The sequence below is a fragment of the Oryctolagus cuniculus genome, chromosome 4 (assembly GCF_964237555.1).
Source record: "Oryctolagus cuniculus chromosome 4, mOryCun1.1, whole genome shotgun sequence".
Lineage (NCBI taxonomy): Eukaryota > Metazoa > Chordata > Mammalia > Lagomorpha > Leporidae > Oryctolagus > Oryctolagus cuniculus.
The window spans coordinates 170,269,846-170,290,446 of NC_091435.1; the positions used below are offsets into that span (position 1 = coordinate 170,269,846).

Here is a 20,601-nt window from a genome sequence, read left to right on the forward strand (position 1 = left end):
TTATTTATTTATTTGAAAGGCAGAGTTAGAGGCAGAGAGAGAGAGAGTTACAGACAGAGGGAGAGACAGAAGGTCTTCCATCGGCTGGTTCACTCTCCAAATGGCTTCAACAGTTGGAGCTGGGCAGATCTGAAGACAGGAGCCAGGAGCTTCTTCCCAGTCTCCCATGTGGGTGCAGGGGCCCAAGGACTTGGGACATCCTCCACTGCTTTCCCAGGCCATAGCAGAGAGCTGGATGGGAAGAGGGGCAGCCAGGACTAGAACTGGCGCCCATATGGGATGCCGGCACTGCAGGCCAGGGTTTTAACCCGCTGTGCCACAGCGCCGGCCCCCAACTAACTCAAATTTGAGAACTAACTCAGTTTGAGATCGATGTGAATCTGATCCCAGGGCGATTCCCCCCCACTCTCCGCCTAATTCCCTTCCACTGAGTCCTACTTCTTAAGGGTTCTACCACTGCTTAATGCTGCTTGGGAACCAAGCCTCCAGCAGACAGACTGTGGGGGAGCAGTCCACAGCCAGACCACAGCAAAAGTGTATGCCAGTGTTTTCTTCTTTTGATAATAACTTCATCATACTTTGGTACCTGTTGGGCCTTTTAAATCTCAGATTTCTGTTCATGAGTTCTCTTTCTTTAGTTACTTGTTTTTCATTCTTTATCTCCATATGAGTTCACATTGTCCGTGTAGATGTAGAAAAACTAAAGCACATTTAAATTGCTGATATGTAGTTTAGTGCTGATGCTTTGGTGGTGCTTCTGGGTCAGTTCCTCACATCACTTAACGTATATATTACTTTTGTACTTTCGGGGAAATCATCTCGGGCCAGACGCATAAAGATTTTTTAATTTATGTGTTCTTTTTTTTTAAAGATTTATTTTTATTTTATTTATTTGAAAGAGTTACAGAGAGGGGCAAAGACAGAGAGAGAGAGGTCTTCCATCCGCTGGTTCACTCCCCAGATGGCTGCAATGACTGGAGCTGAGCCGATCCAAAGCCAGGAGCCTGGAGCTTCTTCTGGGTCTCCCTTGCGAGTGCAGGGGCCCAAGGACTTGGGCCATCTTCTACTGCTTTTCCAGGCCACAGCAGAGAGCGGGATCAGAAGAGGAGTAGCCAGGACATGAACTGGCACCCGTATGGGGTGCTAGCGCTTCAGGCCAGGTTGTTAACCCACTGTGCCACAGCGCCAGCCCCCATTTATGTGTTCTTCATAACTTTAACTCTTTTTAAAAGATTTATTTATTTATTTGAAAGGCAGGTTACAGAGAAATAGAGAATCAGAGACAGATCTTCCATCTGCTGATCCAGTCCCCAGATGGCCGCAAACAGCCGGAGCTGGGCCAGGCCAAAGCCAGGAGAAGAACTTCTGGGCCTCCATGTGGGCGCAGGGGTCCAAGCACTTGGGCTTTCTTCCACTGCCTTCCCAGGCTCATAGGAAGCTGGATCAGAAGTGGAGCAGCCAGGACTCCAGCCAGCACCCATATGGGGTGCTGGCGCTGCAGGCCGTGGCTTTAACCTGTGCACAGCACCAACCCAAGCTTTAACTCTCATGATGTTAGGTGTTTGATCTCTTTTTAATTAAATCTTGTGTATGTTTGAGGTTAGGGGTCCACCTAACTTGAGATCTCTTGAAATGCTATATGAATTTTAGGATCAGCTTGTCCATTTGTCCCCCCCCGCCAAAAAAAAAAAAAAGCGGTGAAACATTTGGTAAATATTGCATTTAGTCTTTAGGTCAATTTGTGAGTATTGTTCATCTTACCGTGTTGAGTCTTCTAATCCACGATCATGGGATGTTTTTCCAATTTTTAGGTCTTTAATTTCTTTTGACAGTGTTTTTAGTTTTCAGTGTACAAGTCTTATACCTACCTCTTTGTTTAAATTTATTCATAAGTATTTTATTCTTTCTGATGTGACAATAAGTGGAATTATCTTAATTTCCTTTTGGGGGTTGCTCATTGCCAGTATAGAAATACCGTTTATTTTTTGTGTGTGAATTTTGTCTTCTGCAGCTTTACTCAGTTCACTTACTACTTCCAATGTTTATTTTTTGGAATCTAAGATTTTCTGTAAGTAAGGTCATGTCTTTTGCAAGTAGAGGTAGTTTTACTTCTTGTCATATTTCATTTGATTTTCTTGCCTAATTGCCCTGGCCAGTACAGTGTTGAGAATAGATTTCCTTATCCTGTTTCAGGGGGACAACTTCAGTGTTTCACTATTAAGTATGTTGTTAATTGTAGGCTTTCCATAGATGGCCTTTGTTAGAACATTCCCTTATGTTCCTGGTTTGTTGAACTTTTTTTTTTTTGAGAGTGTTAGATTTTGTCCATTATTTTTCCATGTCTCTTAAGATGATCAGATCGTATGTACCCTCCCCCTGCCTTTATTCTGATGATTTCATTAGTTTAGCTAAAATAACCTGAGAGAAATTACTTAGGAAGAAGCTTTTTTGGGTTTATACTGTTGGGGGTTCCTAGTCTGAATCGGGCAGCTCCGTTGGTTCAGGTGAGTTTGGAGGAGGGCAGTGGGATGGCCAGATGGGGAGCCAGGAAGAAGAAAGGCAGGAAGTACGTTCCTCTGTATCTGTGTGATCTCTCCTTAAAAAGCCATCCTGGTTTGACGGTGGGGGTCCCAACCTAATATAATCACTTCCCCAAAGGTGCCGCCTTTAGATTTTGTAATTGGATCAAGCCGCCACCCTTAATCCATCAACTTGTTACTTTGGGACTTAGTTGAAACTAAATTATGGTATATAATCCTTTTAATGTAGTGTTGGGTTTGGCTTAGTAGTGTTTTATTGAGATTTTACATTTAATATTCATAAGGCATATTAGTCTAGTTATCTTTGTGGTGTCCTTGTTTAATTTTCAGTTCATGGCCTTATACTGATTGAGTATTCCTTATTGGGTAAATGCTTGGGCACAGAGTAGTTTTGGATTTTTGATTTTTTGAGATTTGGGAATATTTGCACATACATAATGAGACATTGAAAATGGCACCAAGTCTAAGCATTGAAATTCATTATTGTTTCATACACACACACACACACACACACACATTATACCTATAGCTAAAAGTAATTTTCTGCAAGCTTGTTAGTGAGTCTGTTCTGTGACTTGTCACAAGAGGTTAGATATGGAATTTTCCACTTGTGGTGTAATGTCAATGCTCAAAATATTTTGGATTTTGAAGCATTTTGGATTTCATATTAGGGATACTCATCCTGTAGCTGAGTTGTAATTAGCATATAGCAAGATTTTTCTTTTTAATGTAGTTTGATGATCTTTGTCTTATGGTTAAATCCATTTATGTTAACTGTGATTATTTATATATTTGGAATTATGTTCCATTATATTTTGTGTTTTCTGTCTCTCACTTTCTTGGTTTCTGAAGTTTTTTTAATCTATTTTTTTATTTCCTCTCCCTCTAAAACACTTTTTCCTGGTTTTATTGAGTTGTTTTCTGACCCCCCCCCCATCCCTCCTCTTTTTTTTTTTTAGATTTATTTATTTATTTGAAAGAGTTACAGAGAGGCAGAGAGAGAGAGAGAGAGGTCTTCCATCCACTGGTTCACTCCCCAAGTGGCCACAACGGCCAGAGCTGCGCCTATCCGAAGCCAGGAGCCAAGAGCTTCTTCTGGGTCTCCCACGCGGGTGCGGGGCCCGAGCACTTGGGCCATCCTCCACTGCTTTCCCAGGCCACAGCAGAGAGCTGGATTGGAAGTGGAGCAGCTGGAACTTGAACTGGCACCCACATGGGATACCAGTACTGCAGGCAGTGGCTTTACCCACTACGCCACAGCGCAGGCACCAATCCTCACCCTTTGAATGCTGCATAGTAATTGGACACTCTTACCCTTCTTTCTCTCTCACTCTCTCTTTTTCTATCTCAAGATGTATTTATTTGAAAGAGCCACAGACTGAAAGGGAGACAGAGAGAGAGAGACAGAGTAAGAGATAAATAGAGAGATATCTTCCATCCAGTCCCCAATGGGCCACAACAACCAGGGTGGGGCCAGGCAGAAACCAGGAGTCAGAATTTCTTCTGGGTCTCATATTTTGGCCCAAGTGGACTTGGGCCATCTTCTGCTACTTTCCCAGGGACATTAGCATGAAGCTGGATCAGAAATGGAACAGCTGGGACTTGGACCAGCACCCATATGGGGTGTTGGCGTTGGAGGTTGTGGCTTAACTCGCTATGACACAATGCTGGCCCCTATGTCTCTGAATATTGGTTTCATTTAAGTTGCATGATACTTCATTGGGCACACTGAATTTGGGGAATTGTATCTTCTATCTATCTTGGAAAATTATTTTTACTTCCTTGAATATTGCTTTTCCTTTATCCTCATGATATCTTTCTGGATTTCTGGTTATATGTATGTTGAATCTTTCACTTGATTTTCCGTGTCTCTTACCCTCTCATTTCTAATGTACTGTGCTTCATTGTGAGTAATTTCTCTTGGCCTGTGTTCTAGTTCACTTGTCTCTTCAGTTATATATTGGAGCTTTTAACAATCCATTCACTCAGTATCCCCTAAAGTTAAAAATTTTAGTAGTCGTGGTGCATTTTTTTATTACTCCAATTCTACATTTTAATCTATGTCCTAGCCTGTGTCCTTCTATTCCAACATCTAGAACAGAATACCAGATTGTATTTAGAGTTCAGTGATTTTTGGTTGTGAATTCACATTTCCTGGAACTTTATTTGTGGGAATTAATTGAGGTTTGTGTTTAAAGTAACTTCTTCCAGGAAGAGTTTGTTTGCTTTTGGTAGGGACAGGTGGTGTGGCACCGTGGCTTAAGCCGCTGCTTGGGAGGGCTGCATCCCACGTCAGAGTGCCTGGTTTGAATCCTGGCTAATCTGTTCCTGATCCAGTTCCCTGCTAAAGTGCCTGTTTCACTGAGGAGGCAGTGAAGGATGGCTCCAGTAGTTGAGTCTCTGTGACTCTTGTGTTAGACCTCCTGGAATTCCAAGCTCCAGGCTTCAGCCTGGCTTGGACCTGGGCGTTGTGACAATTTGGGGAGTGATCCAGTAGATGGAAGATCTGTCTTTGTCACTGTCTCTCAGAAAAAAAAAAAAAAAAAAAACAAAAGAAATCTGAAAAACCCCAGAAAGATGTTGCATGCCTGGCGTCTCCCTCTCACTCCCTCCCCCTTCCTCCTTCCATCTCCTCCCATCCTCCAATCTCTCCCACTCCTCTTCTTTCTTCTTTCTGTTGTTGTTGATGGTTAATTTTAACAGAAGTCCATTTTAGAACGGTGTGACACAGAGTGTGATTATAGTCCCAAGTTCAGACTTTAGATTAGGAATCTCAGGTGATAACTGCTTTTTTTTTTTTTTATAGCCAAAGTCCAGGCAGATGAGTTTCTTTCTGTAGCACAGTTTTTCTTTTTCAAAATTAATCTACTGATTTGGGATGTCCTGGTTGAAGGGGGAGATTGCCTGTGGTCTATTCTCCCATGGTGATGGGTCCCATGTTTGTTTCTTGCCCCCCCCCCCCCCCCCCCCGGCCCCTGCCTCAGGCATTAGATTCATATTCTAAGCTAGTGACTTACTGTATAGCAGGCAAAACTATGGTGGGTCAGTTTCATCCTGTGGCCTGTTTTTGTGTGGTTCAATGGTTGGGATGATTTTACCAGTTTTAGAGGGTTGCTAAACCTGACAGAGACTGTGTGTGACTCATTAAAATACTATCTGGTGTTTGACAACTTTGGTGTTCTCTGCACTTTAGCTTCTTCAGCTGTGCATTAGAAAAGCATATTTAGTATGTTGAACCTAATTTTAAGTTTGTTGTACTGCAGTGGAAGTCTAAATTTTTAGTGTTCTGTGGTTAATTAGTTTCATTGATGGCTTCTGCAGCTGAAATTTTTTTTATGCCTTGCATTTATTTAATCTTAGAACTTTTTTTTAATTAAAATTTTTTGATTATTTATTTGAAAGGCAGAGTTACAGATACAGAGATAAATCTTCCATCCACTGGGTCATTCCCCGAATGGCCACCATGGCTGGAGCTGGACTGGTCCTAAAGCCAGGAGCCAGGAGCTTCTTCTGGGTCTCTCACTTGGGTGTACGGGCCCAAGCACTGGCACCATCCTCTGCTGTTTTCCCAGGCGCATTATCTGGGAGCTGGATTGGAAGTGCAGTAGCCGAGACTTGAACCTGTGCCCATATGGGATGCTGGTGTTGCAGGCAGAGACTTTATTCCCTGTGCCACAACACTGGCCCCTTAATATTACAGTTTTAAAATAATCAGTATTTAGATGTAAGCAATCTCTTATTTTTATTTTCTTGAGAAGGGTGATGGCTAATTCAACACTGAATTTTCGAAAAGTTTTTGTTTTGTATTATAACTTAGATTTCTATAGCAAATAATGAACCAGTTGATATTTTCTGAATAGAGCAGGATTATTTCCATTTCACTACATTTTGACCTATATTTGGTATGATCATTTTTTAAATGTTTTGAATTTTTATGTCAGAAATGATAACTAACTGTTGTCTTACCTCCCTTTTAAGTCATTAAGACTACTGGATGAAGAAGAAGCAACAGACAATGACTTAAGAGCAAAATTCAAGGAACGCTGGCAAAGGACAGCATCCAATGACCTCTATAAGCCTTTGAGAGCAGGTAAGTGTGTTGTCAGTGACTTCATTCCAGCAGATTTCCAGTCCGAACCGCCATCTTTACTTGATTAAATTAACACACCTATATATTTGTTTTTACTGAGACTGTTCTATAACGAAATCTTAGATTTTTCCTCAGTTTAGTGTAAGCGTAAAGGTAACAAAAGTAACCCTTTGCTTATTGTAAAAAATGTTCTTAAGGTGTAAAGTGCGAATTAAATTGATCTTTTTATTTATTTATTAAAATTTATTTATTTACTTTGAAAGAGTTACAGAGAAAGAGAAAATCTTCCATCTTCTGGCTCACTCCCCAGTGGCAGCAATGGCCAGGTTGGGCCAGTCCAAAGCTAGGAGCCAGGAGCTTTGAGCTTCATCCAGGTCTCCCACATGGGTGAGAGGGACCCAGACACTTGGGCCATCATCCACTGCATTTCCCAGGCCATTAGCAGGGAGCTAGATTGGGAGTGTAACAGCCTGGACCTGAACTGATGCCCATATGGGATGCTGGCATTGCAGGCAGCGGCTTTACTCACTATGCCACAATGCTGGCCCCGTAAAATGATCTTTTAGCTGTGATTTACTATTCCAAACCTGTGTATATCTTAAAAGCAAATGGGATTATATTATCTGTGTGATTCTATGATTTCTTTTCACTCAATGAATTCTGAAAATTAGCTTGAACAGTTACTTTGAAGCCACATTCATGCTTTAAAGATTTTGTGCTGATTAAGGTAGTGTCTTCGTGGTGGCTAGAGACTTGGTTTACTTATCTCTGTGAAAGGAATACATGCTATTGAGATAGCTGCTGTTCTTTTAAGTCATGTTGAACCTTTCGGAGTGGAATACTTTTTAAGTTGTGCAGAGTTTTGGAGGGAATGTTTGCTTTCTGCATTCATGAGTTAGAGGGATAAATTAGATTAACATCAGTTTGCTTGTATTTGGCAGTGTAACTGCCAAATGTATTTTAAGGTATGGCTGTGTTTCAGGTTTTATAAATGATTTTGTCATTTTTTCAGAAACAAAATTGCAAAGACTGACAGGAGCTGAAGTTTTATTATCTAGTGAATTGAGGACTATAAAAAGGCAAGATAAGTAAAGTTAGGGACCAGAACTAGAAGTACAACCAGCTTATAATCATTAGAACTTTAATTAATATAATATAATATATAATATAATAATCAGTAGAATCACTGCTGTGCTCTGGGGATATCTTTTTCCTCCAGAGGGAAGCAACTTCAGAACAGTTTTAGATAAAGCTGTGCAAGCTGATGGACAAGTGAAAGAACGTTATCAGTCTCATCGTGACACCATTGCGCTTCTGTGTAAGCCGGAGCCCGAGCTGAATGCTGCCATCCCTTCTGCTAACCCAGCAAAGACCATGCAGGGCAGCGAGGTGAGAGGTGCATTTTGATGTGGGTGGTCATCTGCATTCTATATGGTGAACTGCCAGTTTTATTTACTAGTTTTTAATTTATATATCTGAAAGGCAGAGGGACAGAAACAGGGAGAGGTCTTCCATTCACTGATTCACTCCCTAAATGCCTACAACAGCCGCGGGCCGGGGCAGGACCAAGTTAGGAGCCTGGAACTCAATCCATGTCTCTGTGGGTTGCAGGGACTCAAGGACGGAGTATGTGTTAGCTTGAAGCTGCATTTGAAGGTGGAGCAAGGACTTGAACCCAGGCATTCTGATACAGGATGTGGGCGTCCTAAGTGTTGTCTTAACCCCTGTGCCAGATGGCCTCCCCTGAACTGCCATTTTCTTATTGTCATCTTTAAGAACATCTTTAAAAACATGCAGAAGTAAATTGGGATTGTTATACTTACAACAGTGTATATATATGTGTGTGTGTGTGTGTATATATGTATATGTATATTTATATACCTGTAGAATACGTAGTTATGCCAATATTAATACCTTGTCATAATATCCATTTATTGAATGCTTTTTATAAACCGGGCACTGCGTTAGATACTTCCTGTGTTCACAGTGTTGGATATAAAAGGGGAGGCTTGGAAGTGTAGACACTGACATGACCTGCAAGGACTGCATTTGGCCAGGTTCTTTTCTGACCACAGATTGTTTCTCTCTCGCACGTTCTTTGTTGCTTTTCATCACACTTCACTGGGACTACCTCTAAAGGAAGACTGCTAAGCTGTGCATGTTAATGAATGGATGACATCATCGTGCGATTTCCGATGATGCCAAGGAGGAGGAATTCAATAGCGTCTGATTAGAAAAGCTCAAAAAGAGGAGAAAGTACAAGTATGCTAGTGCCTGATCACTGGGAAGTAGGTAGTGTGGCAGGGTGATAAGATAGGGGTCCAGAGTTCACAGGGAAGAATTGAAAAAGGCAAAAGGTGCCTTCTGTCCATAAAAACAAAGGCACCTTAGAGACTAGTGGATCTGCAGATGCAGCTTTTACCCTTGATTTTTCGTAACAGCCTATAAACAAGTGCTGAGTGTGCTGCAGAGTATTCATTCGCCTGTTCAGCAGACGTCTGCTGAGGGCTCACTGTGGCAGGGCACCGGGAAGTACATCAGGTTCCTGATTCCTGTTGCTGTGCATTTTCAGCTTTTTCTGAGGAGTGAAGCTGAACACTTCATTGAATGAGGCGGGTCTGTGGCACAGCTGGTTAAGCCTGGGATGGAGTCGTGCCTTCTGTTCTGATCTCTCAGGGGTGGGCGATCCAGGGTACCTGCCTCCTGGATGCGGCCTTTGGCCTGGTTCAGCCCTGGCCTTTGCGGGTGTTTTGGGAATGAACCACCAGATGGAAGATCTCACTGTCTCTGTCTCTGTCTCTCCATCTCTCTGCCACTCTGCCTCTCAAAATCAATAAAAATAAATCTCAAAAAATTTTCCATGAGAACAGTTCTCATGTCCTCAGTTCTGTTTGGTGCTATTAAATGCTATGTATGTAGAGCTTTGTAATCTCACACCAAGTCAGCAGTTTGTGGCCTGTGGGCAAATCCAGCCGGCCTCTTGTTTTTTTGTGTGGTCTGTGAGCTATGAATAGTTCTTAGATTTTTAAGTGGTTGGAAAAAAGTTGAAGGAATTGAGTTTCATGATAGATGGATGCTATTTGAACTTCAGACTTCAGGTGTCTTGGAACATAGCCACACACACATTCATTTACGTGTCGGCTGTGGCAGTTTTTACACCACGAAGGCAGACTTGAGTAGTTGTAGCAGGGACTGTAGCCTACTAAGCCGAAAGTATTGTGTGTGGTCATTTACTGTGAAAAAGCTGACTAGCCCTTGATGTGAGAGACAAAGTGTGGACAACTGGGCTGTTTCATTCCTGCCCTTCTGTTTGACTTTGTCTCCCTTCATTGTGCCTTTTGTTTGTTGTACTTAAGCCAGACTGGCCATTTTGCCCCCCCTTCTCTCTGCACTTGGCAAGCTTGTTCTTACCTCAGGACTTCGCATTGGATTTTCCTTCTTTTGGGAGTAGTGTGGGGTGGTAGGCATGAGAGGCTGCTTTCCTCCTCTTCTGTGACTGCTGCCTCTTTTTCATGGGTCTCAGGTGCCACCCCTTCCTCATCTTTGCCCTTATCATGTGGCTCTGATTTTTGTGTATTTGTTTGATCTTCTGCTTCCCTTTTGATCCCAGATTAAGGAAGGGATTCTGGTTTTGTTAGTAGTTGAATTCATAGCATCTGGAACAATGCTTGACCCACAAGCATTTGTTTGAATGAGAACTGCTTTAGTTGTAGGCTAATTGGAGCTGTTTAGAAAGCAGAAATATATATACCACTGGATTCTTTTTTTTTGACAGGCAGAGTGGACAGTGAGAGAGAGAAAGGTCTTCCTTTGCCATTGGTTCAACCTCCAACGGCCGCCGTGGCCAGCGCGCTGCGGCCGGTGCACCATGCTGATCCGACGGCAGGAGCCAGGTACTTATCCTGGTCTCCCATGGGGTGCAGGGCCCAAGCACTTGGGCCATCCTCCACTGCACTCCCTGGCCACAGCAGAGAGCTGGCCTGGAAGAGGGGCAACCGGGACAGAATCTGGCGCCCCGACCGGGACTAGAACCCAGTGTGCTGGCTCCGCAAGGCGGAGGATTAGCCTAGTGAGCCGCGGCGCCGGCCTATACCACTGGATTCTAACTATTTATATACTTTTGTTTGGTTACATGTTAACTTTCAGACTTGAAAGTTAAGAAAAACTTAGGCAATGGTTTTTGTACTCTGTCATTCTGGAAACAGTTTAATTAATTTTCTACTTCATTCACTCTGTTAAAATGATGCTAGTAGCTTAAAATCTGAAATATAGTTAAATTAGTGTATATGGCTGTTTAAAAAAAGAATTTTGTGTTAACAAGAGATCTGTGTCTTTCGTTCATGAATTGGTCATAAGAAGCGGCATTTTGGTAGGCACTGGTTTAAGTTCCAGCTGCTCCACTTCTGGTCCAGCTCCCTTCTGATGGCCTGGAAGGCAGCAGAGAATGGCTTAACTGTTTGCACCCCTGCCACCCATGTAGGAGACCTGGAAGAAGCTTTTGGCTTTGGCCTGGGCCAACACTGGCTGTTGTGGCCATCTGGGGAGTGAACTAGTGGATAGAAAATCCCTCTCTGTCCCCCTCCCCCCCAACTCTGACTTTCAAAATGAATAAATAAATCTGAAAAAAATAAATGGCATTTTTGGAAGCAGATGTTTCGCCTGGTGCTTAAGACACTGTCATCCCACATTTTGAGTACATGGGTTTGATTCCCAGCTCTGTCTCCTCACTCTGACTTCCTGCCAGTGCAAACCCTGGGCAGCTTAGTTAATGGCCACCTGTGTGCGAAACCTGGATTGCATTCCTAGCTCCCAGCTTTGACCCATGCGTAGCTGCTGCTCCAGCCATTGCAGGCATTTGGGGAGTGAACCAGTAGATGGGATATCTCTCTCTCTCTCTCTCTCTCTCTCTGTCTCATAGAGAAATAATAATCATGGCCGGCGCCGCTGCTCACTAGGCTAATCCTCTGCCTGTGGCGCCGGCACGCTGGGTTCTAGTCCCGGTTGAGGCTCCGGATTCTGTCCCGGTTGCTCCTATTCCAGTCCAGCTCTCTGCAGTGGCCCAGGAATGCAGTGGAGGATGGCCCAGGTCCTTGGGCCCTGTACCTGCATGGGAGACCAGGAGGAAGCACCTGGCTCCTGGCTTCGGATCGGAGTGTGCCGGCCATAGCGGCCACTTGGGGGGTGAACCAATGGAAAAAGGAAGACCTTTCTCTCTTTTTCTCTCTCTCTCTCTCTCTCACACTGTCTAACACTGCCTGTCAAAAAAAAAAAAAAATCATAAAAGAAATGACATTTTCCCCCAGAGACTTAGAATCATCACATTTTAGATCAGCATAGAACTTTTTGAGCGACTGCTTGGTCATTCCTTTTCACTCTGGTTAGAACATTGTGAACAGTAATGTCAGGTTAGCATTTTTCATGAATAGAGTTGTGTATTAGTCCACTTTTCATCCCTCCAATGGAGTGCGCGAGAAAACCAACTTTACAAGGAGAAAAGGCTTACTTAATTTACGGTTTTGGAGGTTCAAGTCCAAGATCCAGTGGTTTTGTTGCCTTGAACTTGCTGCTGTTGGCCCTGGTGGAATGTGGTGTGAGGGCAGAGCAGGAGTGGCATGGTAGCCAGGAAGCCGAGCGAGGTCCTGGGCCCTACCCAGACTTTATAATCAGCCTTCTCCCAAGAGTTACCTCCCAAGACCACACCCCCTGGGCACCTCGTACTAGAGGTCAAGGTCCTACCCACTTAGTGCCATTAATATAGAGGTTGGGCGTTTAAAATCTTCTCTGAGAACAGGAATGAAATTGTGTTTAGATCATAGCGCTGGTAATAGGACTCATGTGCTGGTTCTCCAGGTCCTGCTGGAGTTCTCTTCTCACGTTGCCCGTTGTCTGTAAGTTCTTCCCTGATGAGGAGGTTGCATCCCTGTGAACCATTCTTTTTTCTCTGCAGTTTCTAGCTGTCTTGGGGGGTGCTACCACCAAAAATTTTGGCTCATTATTTGATGAGGAGATCTTGTGTCTGTACTGTGTAAGAGGATAGTAATGTTCTAATTTTCCCCTCAACGTTGTTTTACTTAGCTAACAGTTTTTCTTTTTAGTTTTTTATTGCATATAACTTAGATAAGAATGACATTTCTTATTTTTCTAATAGCCAGACAGCCTTCACGTAGTGAGAGTCTTAAGATGAAGTCATGGTTGAGCTTCCATTATCAATCTAAATATGCCAGCAGATAATACTGTCAGAATTTTTTAGATTTATATATCCTGTTGCATCTCCCCCAATATGCAGTATGTCACATAATTACAGAGATAGTTATAATCCAGCAAAATAAAAGGGCACTTTGATTCCCAATCTGTTTCTCATTGTTCTTCATCCATGTCTGAATGTATAGATACCTAAGCCTCTTTGATTCATGATGTACTCCAAGTATGGAGCTGAACCCTAAGAACCATTGCAGTAGGTGATGATTGGTGTAATTGAAAACTTAGCCTTGTACTAGAAATTTTGACGAGCACTTGATACTGGTCATTTTGGTCTTTATGATATCCTTTGAAGTTGCCACTATTCTTATTCCCATTTTACACATGGGTTTTTCAGGTAATAAAACTGTCTTTGGTTGCATAGAAACTAAGTTCATTATGCCCACTAAAGGAGTATGGTCAGAGTGAAAGTTTTTTTCCCCCGTGTACTTTTGTTTCACTTTGATAGACAGATTCATTTGTTTCTATACTCAAAATTTGTGCTTTTTTTTAATGTGTGAAACAAGGCACATGCAGAGAAATCTCATTGCTGTTCTGTGCATTTCATTGTCATATACTTCCTATCAGTAAACATATTCGTTAGTTTCTGGCTTGTCTTTACTGCTTTTATTTTTGTGGAAGATACATATGCATGCATATATCTATGGATTATGTGTGCTTATCGTCTCGTTCTGACTTCCCTTCTCTCCTACGCAAATGCACTGTGCGTCTGCACTTCTTTTTCATTTGACAATGTATCCTGGACATCACTTGGAAGCAAGATTTTTATCCACATCCTCTAATATCAAGTTCCACCAGGTCCCTTAAACAGACTTTGTCATTTTCATCCAGGTATGGGTCCTCCTCCTCATGCTCCCTTAGAGAGTCGCAGGTTGGATACTTCTTGGACCTCCAGGAGTCATGTTTCTTCCACTGCTCACAGCTTGTTTCCCTTTGTTCCCCTTCTGTTCTCCCTTCCCTCCCATCCCTGCCCCTTCCCTCCCATCCCTACTCCCTTCCCTCCTACCCTCCCTTCTGCCGCCACCCCTGTCTTCTGATTCTGAAAGTTAAGGTTAGGGCACTTGGGAGATGTGAGGTGTAAACAGAGGCCGGAAAGGAAGTGCAGCTGAGTTTAGAGACTTTTCCTCAGGTTTTGGTCTTCACCAGGGAGTGGTGCTTCAGACATTGCCATGAAGGAGCTCCCAGGAGGAGGCGGGGTAGAGCAGGACAGAGATTCCTAGGAACAGGCAGGTTGGTGGAGGATGCGCTGGAGCTGAACTTGTGGCCGGTGACTAGGGCTTCGTGACGTCTGCTTTCTTTGCTTTCTTTTCTGTGAATAGCATGGGGGGACGAGCAGGACACAAGGGTGGGTTGGTGTTCTCCTTGGTGGTCCTTGCAGAGTGAGGGATGTGAGTGAAAGCAGCAGCTTGCGTGTAGCAGTAGAGGTGCTGGGGCCCCGCGGACACAGTGGTAAGGTGGCAGACTGGGTGACTGTAAGGTGCAGCTCCCAGTGATATGAAGAGCGGTGCAGTACCCTTTTCCGTTCCTCTGGTAGGATGCAAAGTGCACGTGATAATGCGTTTCCCTCCATCCCTCCTTCCCCACCTAGCATGCTCCCTCCATGTCTGGCTCTACCTCTCATTGCATCATCATCAACATCTCTGTTTTGCAGTTTGTCTAAGCAAGATAAGGTATCCACTTAATTGAGAGAATTGTGCCTTCCTCTCAGAACCATGACGGGCAGCAGTACGGTGTAGAGTAGTTAAGAGATGGGTTTTGGAGTTCGACTTAGGTGTCAGTTTCACCTCCACTCTCTGGAATCCTGCTGCTTAATTTTCCTGAGACTCTAATCACTCTTTGGAATAGAGGTAATAAGTGTGTAAGCTATAGGGGACTGTACGGAATACATTCTGTTTGCGAAGTGTTTAGTGCAGTGGTTGGCACTGAAATGTTCAGTAAATGTAGCTGTTGCCACTGTTATTAATTCTGCTGCTGCTGTTGTAATCTGAGTCAGCTAAAGGTGCAGCGTCCGTATCCTAATGAAACTGAGGCACAGTTTATACTTGGCTGTCTGACAAATCATCGCTTCCTGGTTCTGAATGGATCTTTCCATACTGTTTTCTCTTGACATTGGCTTCTGGTTTTTTGTTGTTGTTGGTTTTTTTTTTTTTTTTTTTTTTTTGAAATTTACCTAAGGTGTCTTTTTTATTGTTTAGGTTGTTAATGTCTTAAAATCCTTATTGACAAATCTCGATGGCGTAAAGAAGGAGAGAGAAGGCCTTGAGAATGACCTGAAAGCCGTGAATTTTGACATGACAAGCAAGTTTTTAACAGCTCTGGCTCAAGATGGTGTGATAAACGAAGAAGCTCTTTCTGTTACTGAACTGGATCGAGTCTATGGAGGTCTTACGTCTAAAGTGCAGGAGTCGCTGAAGAAGCAGGAGGAGCTTCTTAGAAGTATTCAGGTGAGACTTGTCCTTAGTAAGAAATCACAGAAAGGAGATGCCGGCAGTAAACCTGCGTCCGTGTAGCAAAGTGAGACTGGAGAGCGTCTGCAGCTGACAGTGGAGCGTGATAACTTACGCATTTGCGAAATCCAGTGTGCCACATTGTTTTTTTTTTTTTTTTTAAGATTTATTTATTTATTTGAAAGTCAAAGTTCCACAGAGAGAGTAGGAGAGGCAGAGAGAGAGAGAGAGAAAGAGGAGAGAGAGAGGTCTTCCATCCTATGGTTCATTCCCCAATTGGCCGCAACGGCTGGAGCTGTGCTGATCCGAAGCCAGGAACCAGGAGCCTCCTCCAGGTTTTCCCATGTGGGTGCAGGGGCCCAAGAACTTGAGCCATCTTCTACTGCTTTCCCAGGCCACAGCAGAAAGCTGGATTGGAAGTGGAGCAGCTGGGTCTCAAACTGGCACTCATATAGGATGCCGGCACTGCAGGATAGGGCGTTAACCTGCTGTACCACAGCGCCAGCTCTGTCACATTGATTTTTAAAAACAAACTCACAGGGCTGGTGCTGTAGAGCAGCTGGTTAACAGCCCCGGCCTGCAGCAGTGGCATCCCCTATGGGTGCTAGTTTGAGTCCCTGCTGCTCCACTTCCAATCCAGCTCCCTGCTAATGTGCCTGGGAAAGCAGCAGAGGATGGGCCAAGTCCTTGGGTCCCTGTACCCAGGTGGGAGACCTGGAAGAAGCTCCCAGCTACTGGCTTTGGATTGGCTCAGCCCTGACTGTTGGGGCCATTTAGGGAATGAACCAGCAAATGGAAGATCGATCTCTCTCTCTTTCTCTCTCTACCTCTGTAACTCTTTCTTTCAAATAAATAAATCTTGTAAAAAAAAGCACACTTATTAAAAAAAGATTTGTTTTTTATTTATTTGAAAGGCAGAGTTAGAGAGAGAGAGAGAGAGAGAGAGAGATGTCTTCCTTCCGCTGGCTCAATCCCCACATGGCTGTGACTACCAGGGCTGGGCCAGACTGAAGCCAGGAGCCAGGGGCCTCTTCCAGGTCCCCCACATGGGTATAGGGGTCCAAGCACTTGTGCCATCCTCCAATACTGTTCCAGGCACTTTAGCGGGGAGTTGGATCGGAAGTGGAGCAGCTGAGTCTTGAACCAGTGCCTAGATGAGATGCCAGGGTAGCAGGTGGAGGCTTAACTTGCTATGCCACAACGCTGGCCTCAAGTTTCTGTGGCTAAAATATTGCATGCTACTTAGAAGGGTTTCATGATTCAGATATTTTGAGTTATTCCATGTTTTTAAAAGCTTATGTTTTTTTTTCGTATACTTATTGATGGTTGTAATTATATGCCTATGCATACTTGAGTAATTTTAAAAATTTGCAAAACTGAATATGCTTAGATATTTGAGGTTAGTGTTTGTATTTTACATAGGTAGTTTTTACTAACAGGAATTGAAATTTTGTCCTTCTAGTGAGTTACAAATTGTATATTTCTATTCCTGAATATTACATCCAGGGAGAGAAGTGTACATTTCATGTTTTTTTAGTTGTTATATATTAATAGAAACCTTTAATCCTTATTTATATTTTCACATCAGATTTATGATTATTTTGTTTGAAAGATTTAAAGTATGTGCTTTCCCAAGAAATGCTATATTAGGTATTTCTAGTATTTGTGTAATTATATGATTTTTTCTTTGCAAAATGTATTAATAAATATTTTATGAGCTATATTAATTTTATCAATAAATGTAAATATATAAATCTTTTTTTTAACAAGGTCTCACACCAGGAATTTTCAAAAATGAAACAGTCTAACAATGAAGCTAACCTAAGAGAAGAAGTTTTGAAGAATTTGGCTGCTGCTTATGACAACTTTGTTGAACTCGTAGCTAATTTGAAGGAGGGCACCAAGGTATGAAGTACATACGGAGGAACCTCAAGGGCTAAAAGTGTAGATGTGGAAGTATTGTTTGGGAAATTCATTTGTGTTTCTACCTGGACCACATAGTCTTTGCCTCAAATTTGTTAGCTTTTAATGCTTTCTGTGTCTGTGAGGTTCGTTATCCAAAGGAAAAAGCTTAGTGAGAGTGGCGGCTTTTCAGGAGAATGTGGAAGAGTGAGTTGTGTGTATGGCATTGCAGGTGACAGGAATCAGCACAGAGATGCCCAGCCAGAGGCACTTTTGTAAGTGTCCGTAGGTGAACCGGTGAGTGGGCAGTGAGGGAACTGGGGCAGTCAAAGCTGACTTGTGGCGGGGGAGGGGAGGTGCGGCTTTTGTCTTCTGTGCGGTGGCTTGGCCAGCAGTCGAGGCCTACCTGAGAATCTCTGCATATACTAAATGGGTTTTAAGTGCTTTCTTCCTTCATGCCTTAGAAAGTTTAGGGAAATGCTTATATTTGTTTTTACCAATTGTTTTGACTTTGAGGAAACAGGTAGGTGATTTTTAAGTTTTTCAGATGTGTAATTCCTTGGAGATACTTAACTCCATAATGATTATAGCATTAAGTTAATCTTGACTTAAATACAATAAGTATAATATAAAACTCTCTGAAAAGGGTAAAATTAGTACAAATGCTTTTGAATAAAGAGGATAATAAAATGCCATTTTGACTTGGTTGAAAATGCTTCATTCAAATATATTTATACTCTCTGGAGAAAACTCCAAAGAGCCTTTGGAAATTTTTTGAATATTGCTGAAATTATGCCTACATTTCTGTAGTAAATATGTAGATGTAATCCTTCTACTTAAATAGATTAGTTACCATCATTAACTGGTTGACCTTTCTTTAGGAATTTGGAGAACGTTGATGATCATAAACTTCTAACTTATTGCTCTTTGGCTTTTAGTGATTTTTGTTATGAATCTTAGGTCCTTGGTGTTTAATATTAAGTCGTGGGCTAGTTCTGGTATGACTGTGTCTTATGTAGAGGATTTTATTTTACGTAACGTTCTTCATCTTTAGCCATTCTTGACAAATGAGCTGTGGATAGTGTTGCTCCATAGATTAAAAAATTGTATTTGTTCTTTGCTTACAGTTTTACAATGAGCTGACGGAAATTCTGCTCAGGTTCCAGAACAAATGCAGTGATATAGTGTTTGCACGGAAGACAGAAAGAGATGAACTCTTAAAGTAAGTCTGTTTTGTGTAAATTTTACATAAGTATTTCCTTATAGAGACTTTTGGGATGAAATTGGTAGTGTGACACAGCAGTTTCCCTCCTTGTCTCCTTGGTATTTTGCAAAGCAGCACGCAAGCAGATACATAATCTGGGAATGAAAGGATAAAGAGAAGCGGGACATGCAGATGTACGGAGTGAGTGAGATGACAGAATGATACAGAACCCGCCTCTCTCACACTCTACGTGACATGCAGGTGTAGCGAGTGAGATGACAGAATGATACAGAACCCGCCTCTCTCACACTCTACGTGACATGCAGGTGTAGGGAGAGTGAGATGACAGAATGATACAGAACCCACCTCTCTCACACTCCGTGACATGCAGGTGTAGGGAGTGAGATGACAGAATGATACAGAACCCACCTCTCACACACTCCGTGACATGCAGGTGTAGGAATGAGTGAGATGACAGAATGATACAGAACCCACCTCTCTCACACTCTCCTTGACATGCAGGTGTAGGGAGTGAGATGACAGAATGATACAGAACCCACCTCTCACACACTCCGTGACATGCAGGTGTAGGGAGTGAGATGACAGAATGATACAGAACCCGCCTCTCTCACACTCCGTGACATGCAGGTGTAGGGAGAGTGAGATGACAGAATGATACAGAACCCACCTCTCTCACACTCTACGTGACATGCAGGTGTAGGAATGAGTGAGATGACAGAATGATACAGAACCCACCTCTCTCACTCTCCGTGACATGCAGGTGTAGGGAGTGAGATGACAGAATGATACAGAACCCACCTCTCACACACTCTCTGTGACATGCAGGTGTAGGGAGTGAGATGACAGAATGATACAGAACCCACCTCTCTCACACTCCGTGACATGCAGGGGTAGCGAGTGAGATGACAGAATGATACAGAACCCACCTCTCTCACACACTCTATGTGACATGCAGGTGTAGGGAGAGTGAGATGACAGAATGATACAGAACCCACCTCTCTCACACACTCTATGTGACATGCAGGTGTAGGGAGAGTGAGATGACAGAATGATACAGAACCCGCCTCTCTCACACTCCGTGACATGCAGGTGTAGGAATGAGTGAGATGACAGAATGATACAGAACCCGCCTCTCTCACACACTCTCCGTGACATGCAGGTGTAGGAATGAGTGAGATGACAGAATGATACAGAACCCACCTCTCTCACTCTCCGTGACATGCAGGTGTAGGGAGTGAGATGACAGAATGATACAGAACCCACCTCTCTCTCACACACTCCGTGACAGAGAAAGGGGACAGATACTCTAAGGAATACCTCGGACAGAAATGCAGGAAAGAAGATTTTCAAAAGAAGATGGTAAGAAAGCAGCACCTGATAAAACCTGAGGTGTCAGAATTCAGGAAAGGAGTAGAAGAGGAAGAACAAAGTCATTCCAGTATAAAATGAAATGGAAGAAACACAGGGGAGAACAGACACAGAAGACACAAGAGCATGGAATGGAAATGGGGAAATCACATGGAACAAGAATTAAAAAGGGTTGGGAGAAGATGGGCATAGAAGATCCAATGTCCTTAATGAGTTTCCCTCAGAGAAGAAAAACCAAAACAGCTGAACAATGATGCAGTTCAAGAACATTTTTCTAAAAGAAATGAAGGCTTGGGACTGGTGCTATGGTGTAATGGATAAAGCTGCTGCCTGCAGTGCCAGCATCGCATATGGGCGCCGGTTCAAGTCCTGGCAGTTTCACTTCTGATCCAGCTCCCTGTTGTGGCCTGGGAAAGCAGTGGAGGATGGGCCAAGTGCTTGGGCCCCTGCACCCACGTGGGAGACCTCGAAGAAGCTCCTGGCTTCTGGCTTTGGACTGATGCAGCTCCAGCTGTTTTGGCCATTTGGGGACTGAACCAGTGGGTGGAAGTCCTCCCTCCCTCCCTCTCTCTCTTCACCTGCCTGTAACTTTGTCTTTCAAATAAATAAATAAATCTTTAAAAAAAAAAGGAAATGAAGGCTGTTGAAAGGGCATAGTACATGATAGGGAAAAACAATAAGAACGTCCAATCAACAACAAGGAACATGTTATTAGCCTTAAAAAATGGGGCCAGCGCCATGGCTCACTTGGTTAATCCTCCGCCTGTGGCG

General features: G+C 43.1%; 1 protein-coding gene across 4 annotated transcripts in view; it reads left to right on the forward strand.

Annotated features, from left to right (window-relative positions):
* PDCD6IP (programmed cell death 6 interacting protein) overlaps positions 1–20,601 on the forward strand; it is a 77,254-nt gene that overhangs the window by 39,930 nt on the left and 16,723 nt on the right. For 2 of the 4 annotated variants that reach the window (XM_051818594.2, XM_070072930.1), the window contains exons 11-16: positions 6,519–6,630; positions 7,850–8,019; positions 15,084–15,332; positions 17,106–17,240; positions 18,365–18,459; positions 19,688–19,908. In XM_051818594.2, coding sequence (XP_051674554.1) covers positions 6,519–6,630; positions 7,850–8,019; positions 15,084–15,332; positions 17,106–17,240; positions 18,365–18,459; positions 19,688–19,700 — 774 coding nt within the window. In that variant the 3' untranslated portion in view covers positions 19,701–19,908. Of the gene's footprint in view, positions 1–6,518; positions 6,631–7,849; positions 8,020–15,083; positions 15,333–17,105; positions 17,241–18,364; positions 18,460–19,687; positions 19,909–20,601 lie in introns of those variants that run through there. The other 2 variants (XM_051818593.2, XM_051818592.2) reach the window with 1 other exon arrangement.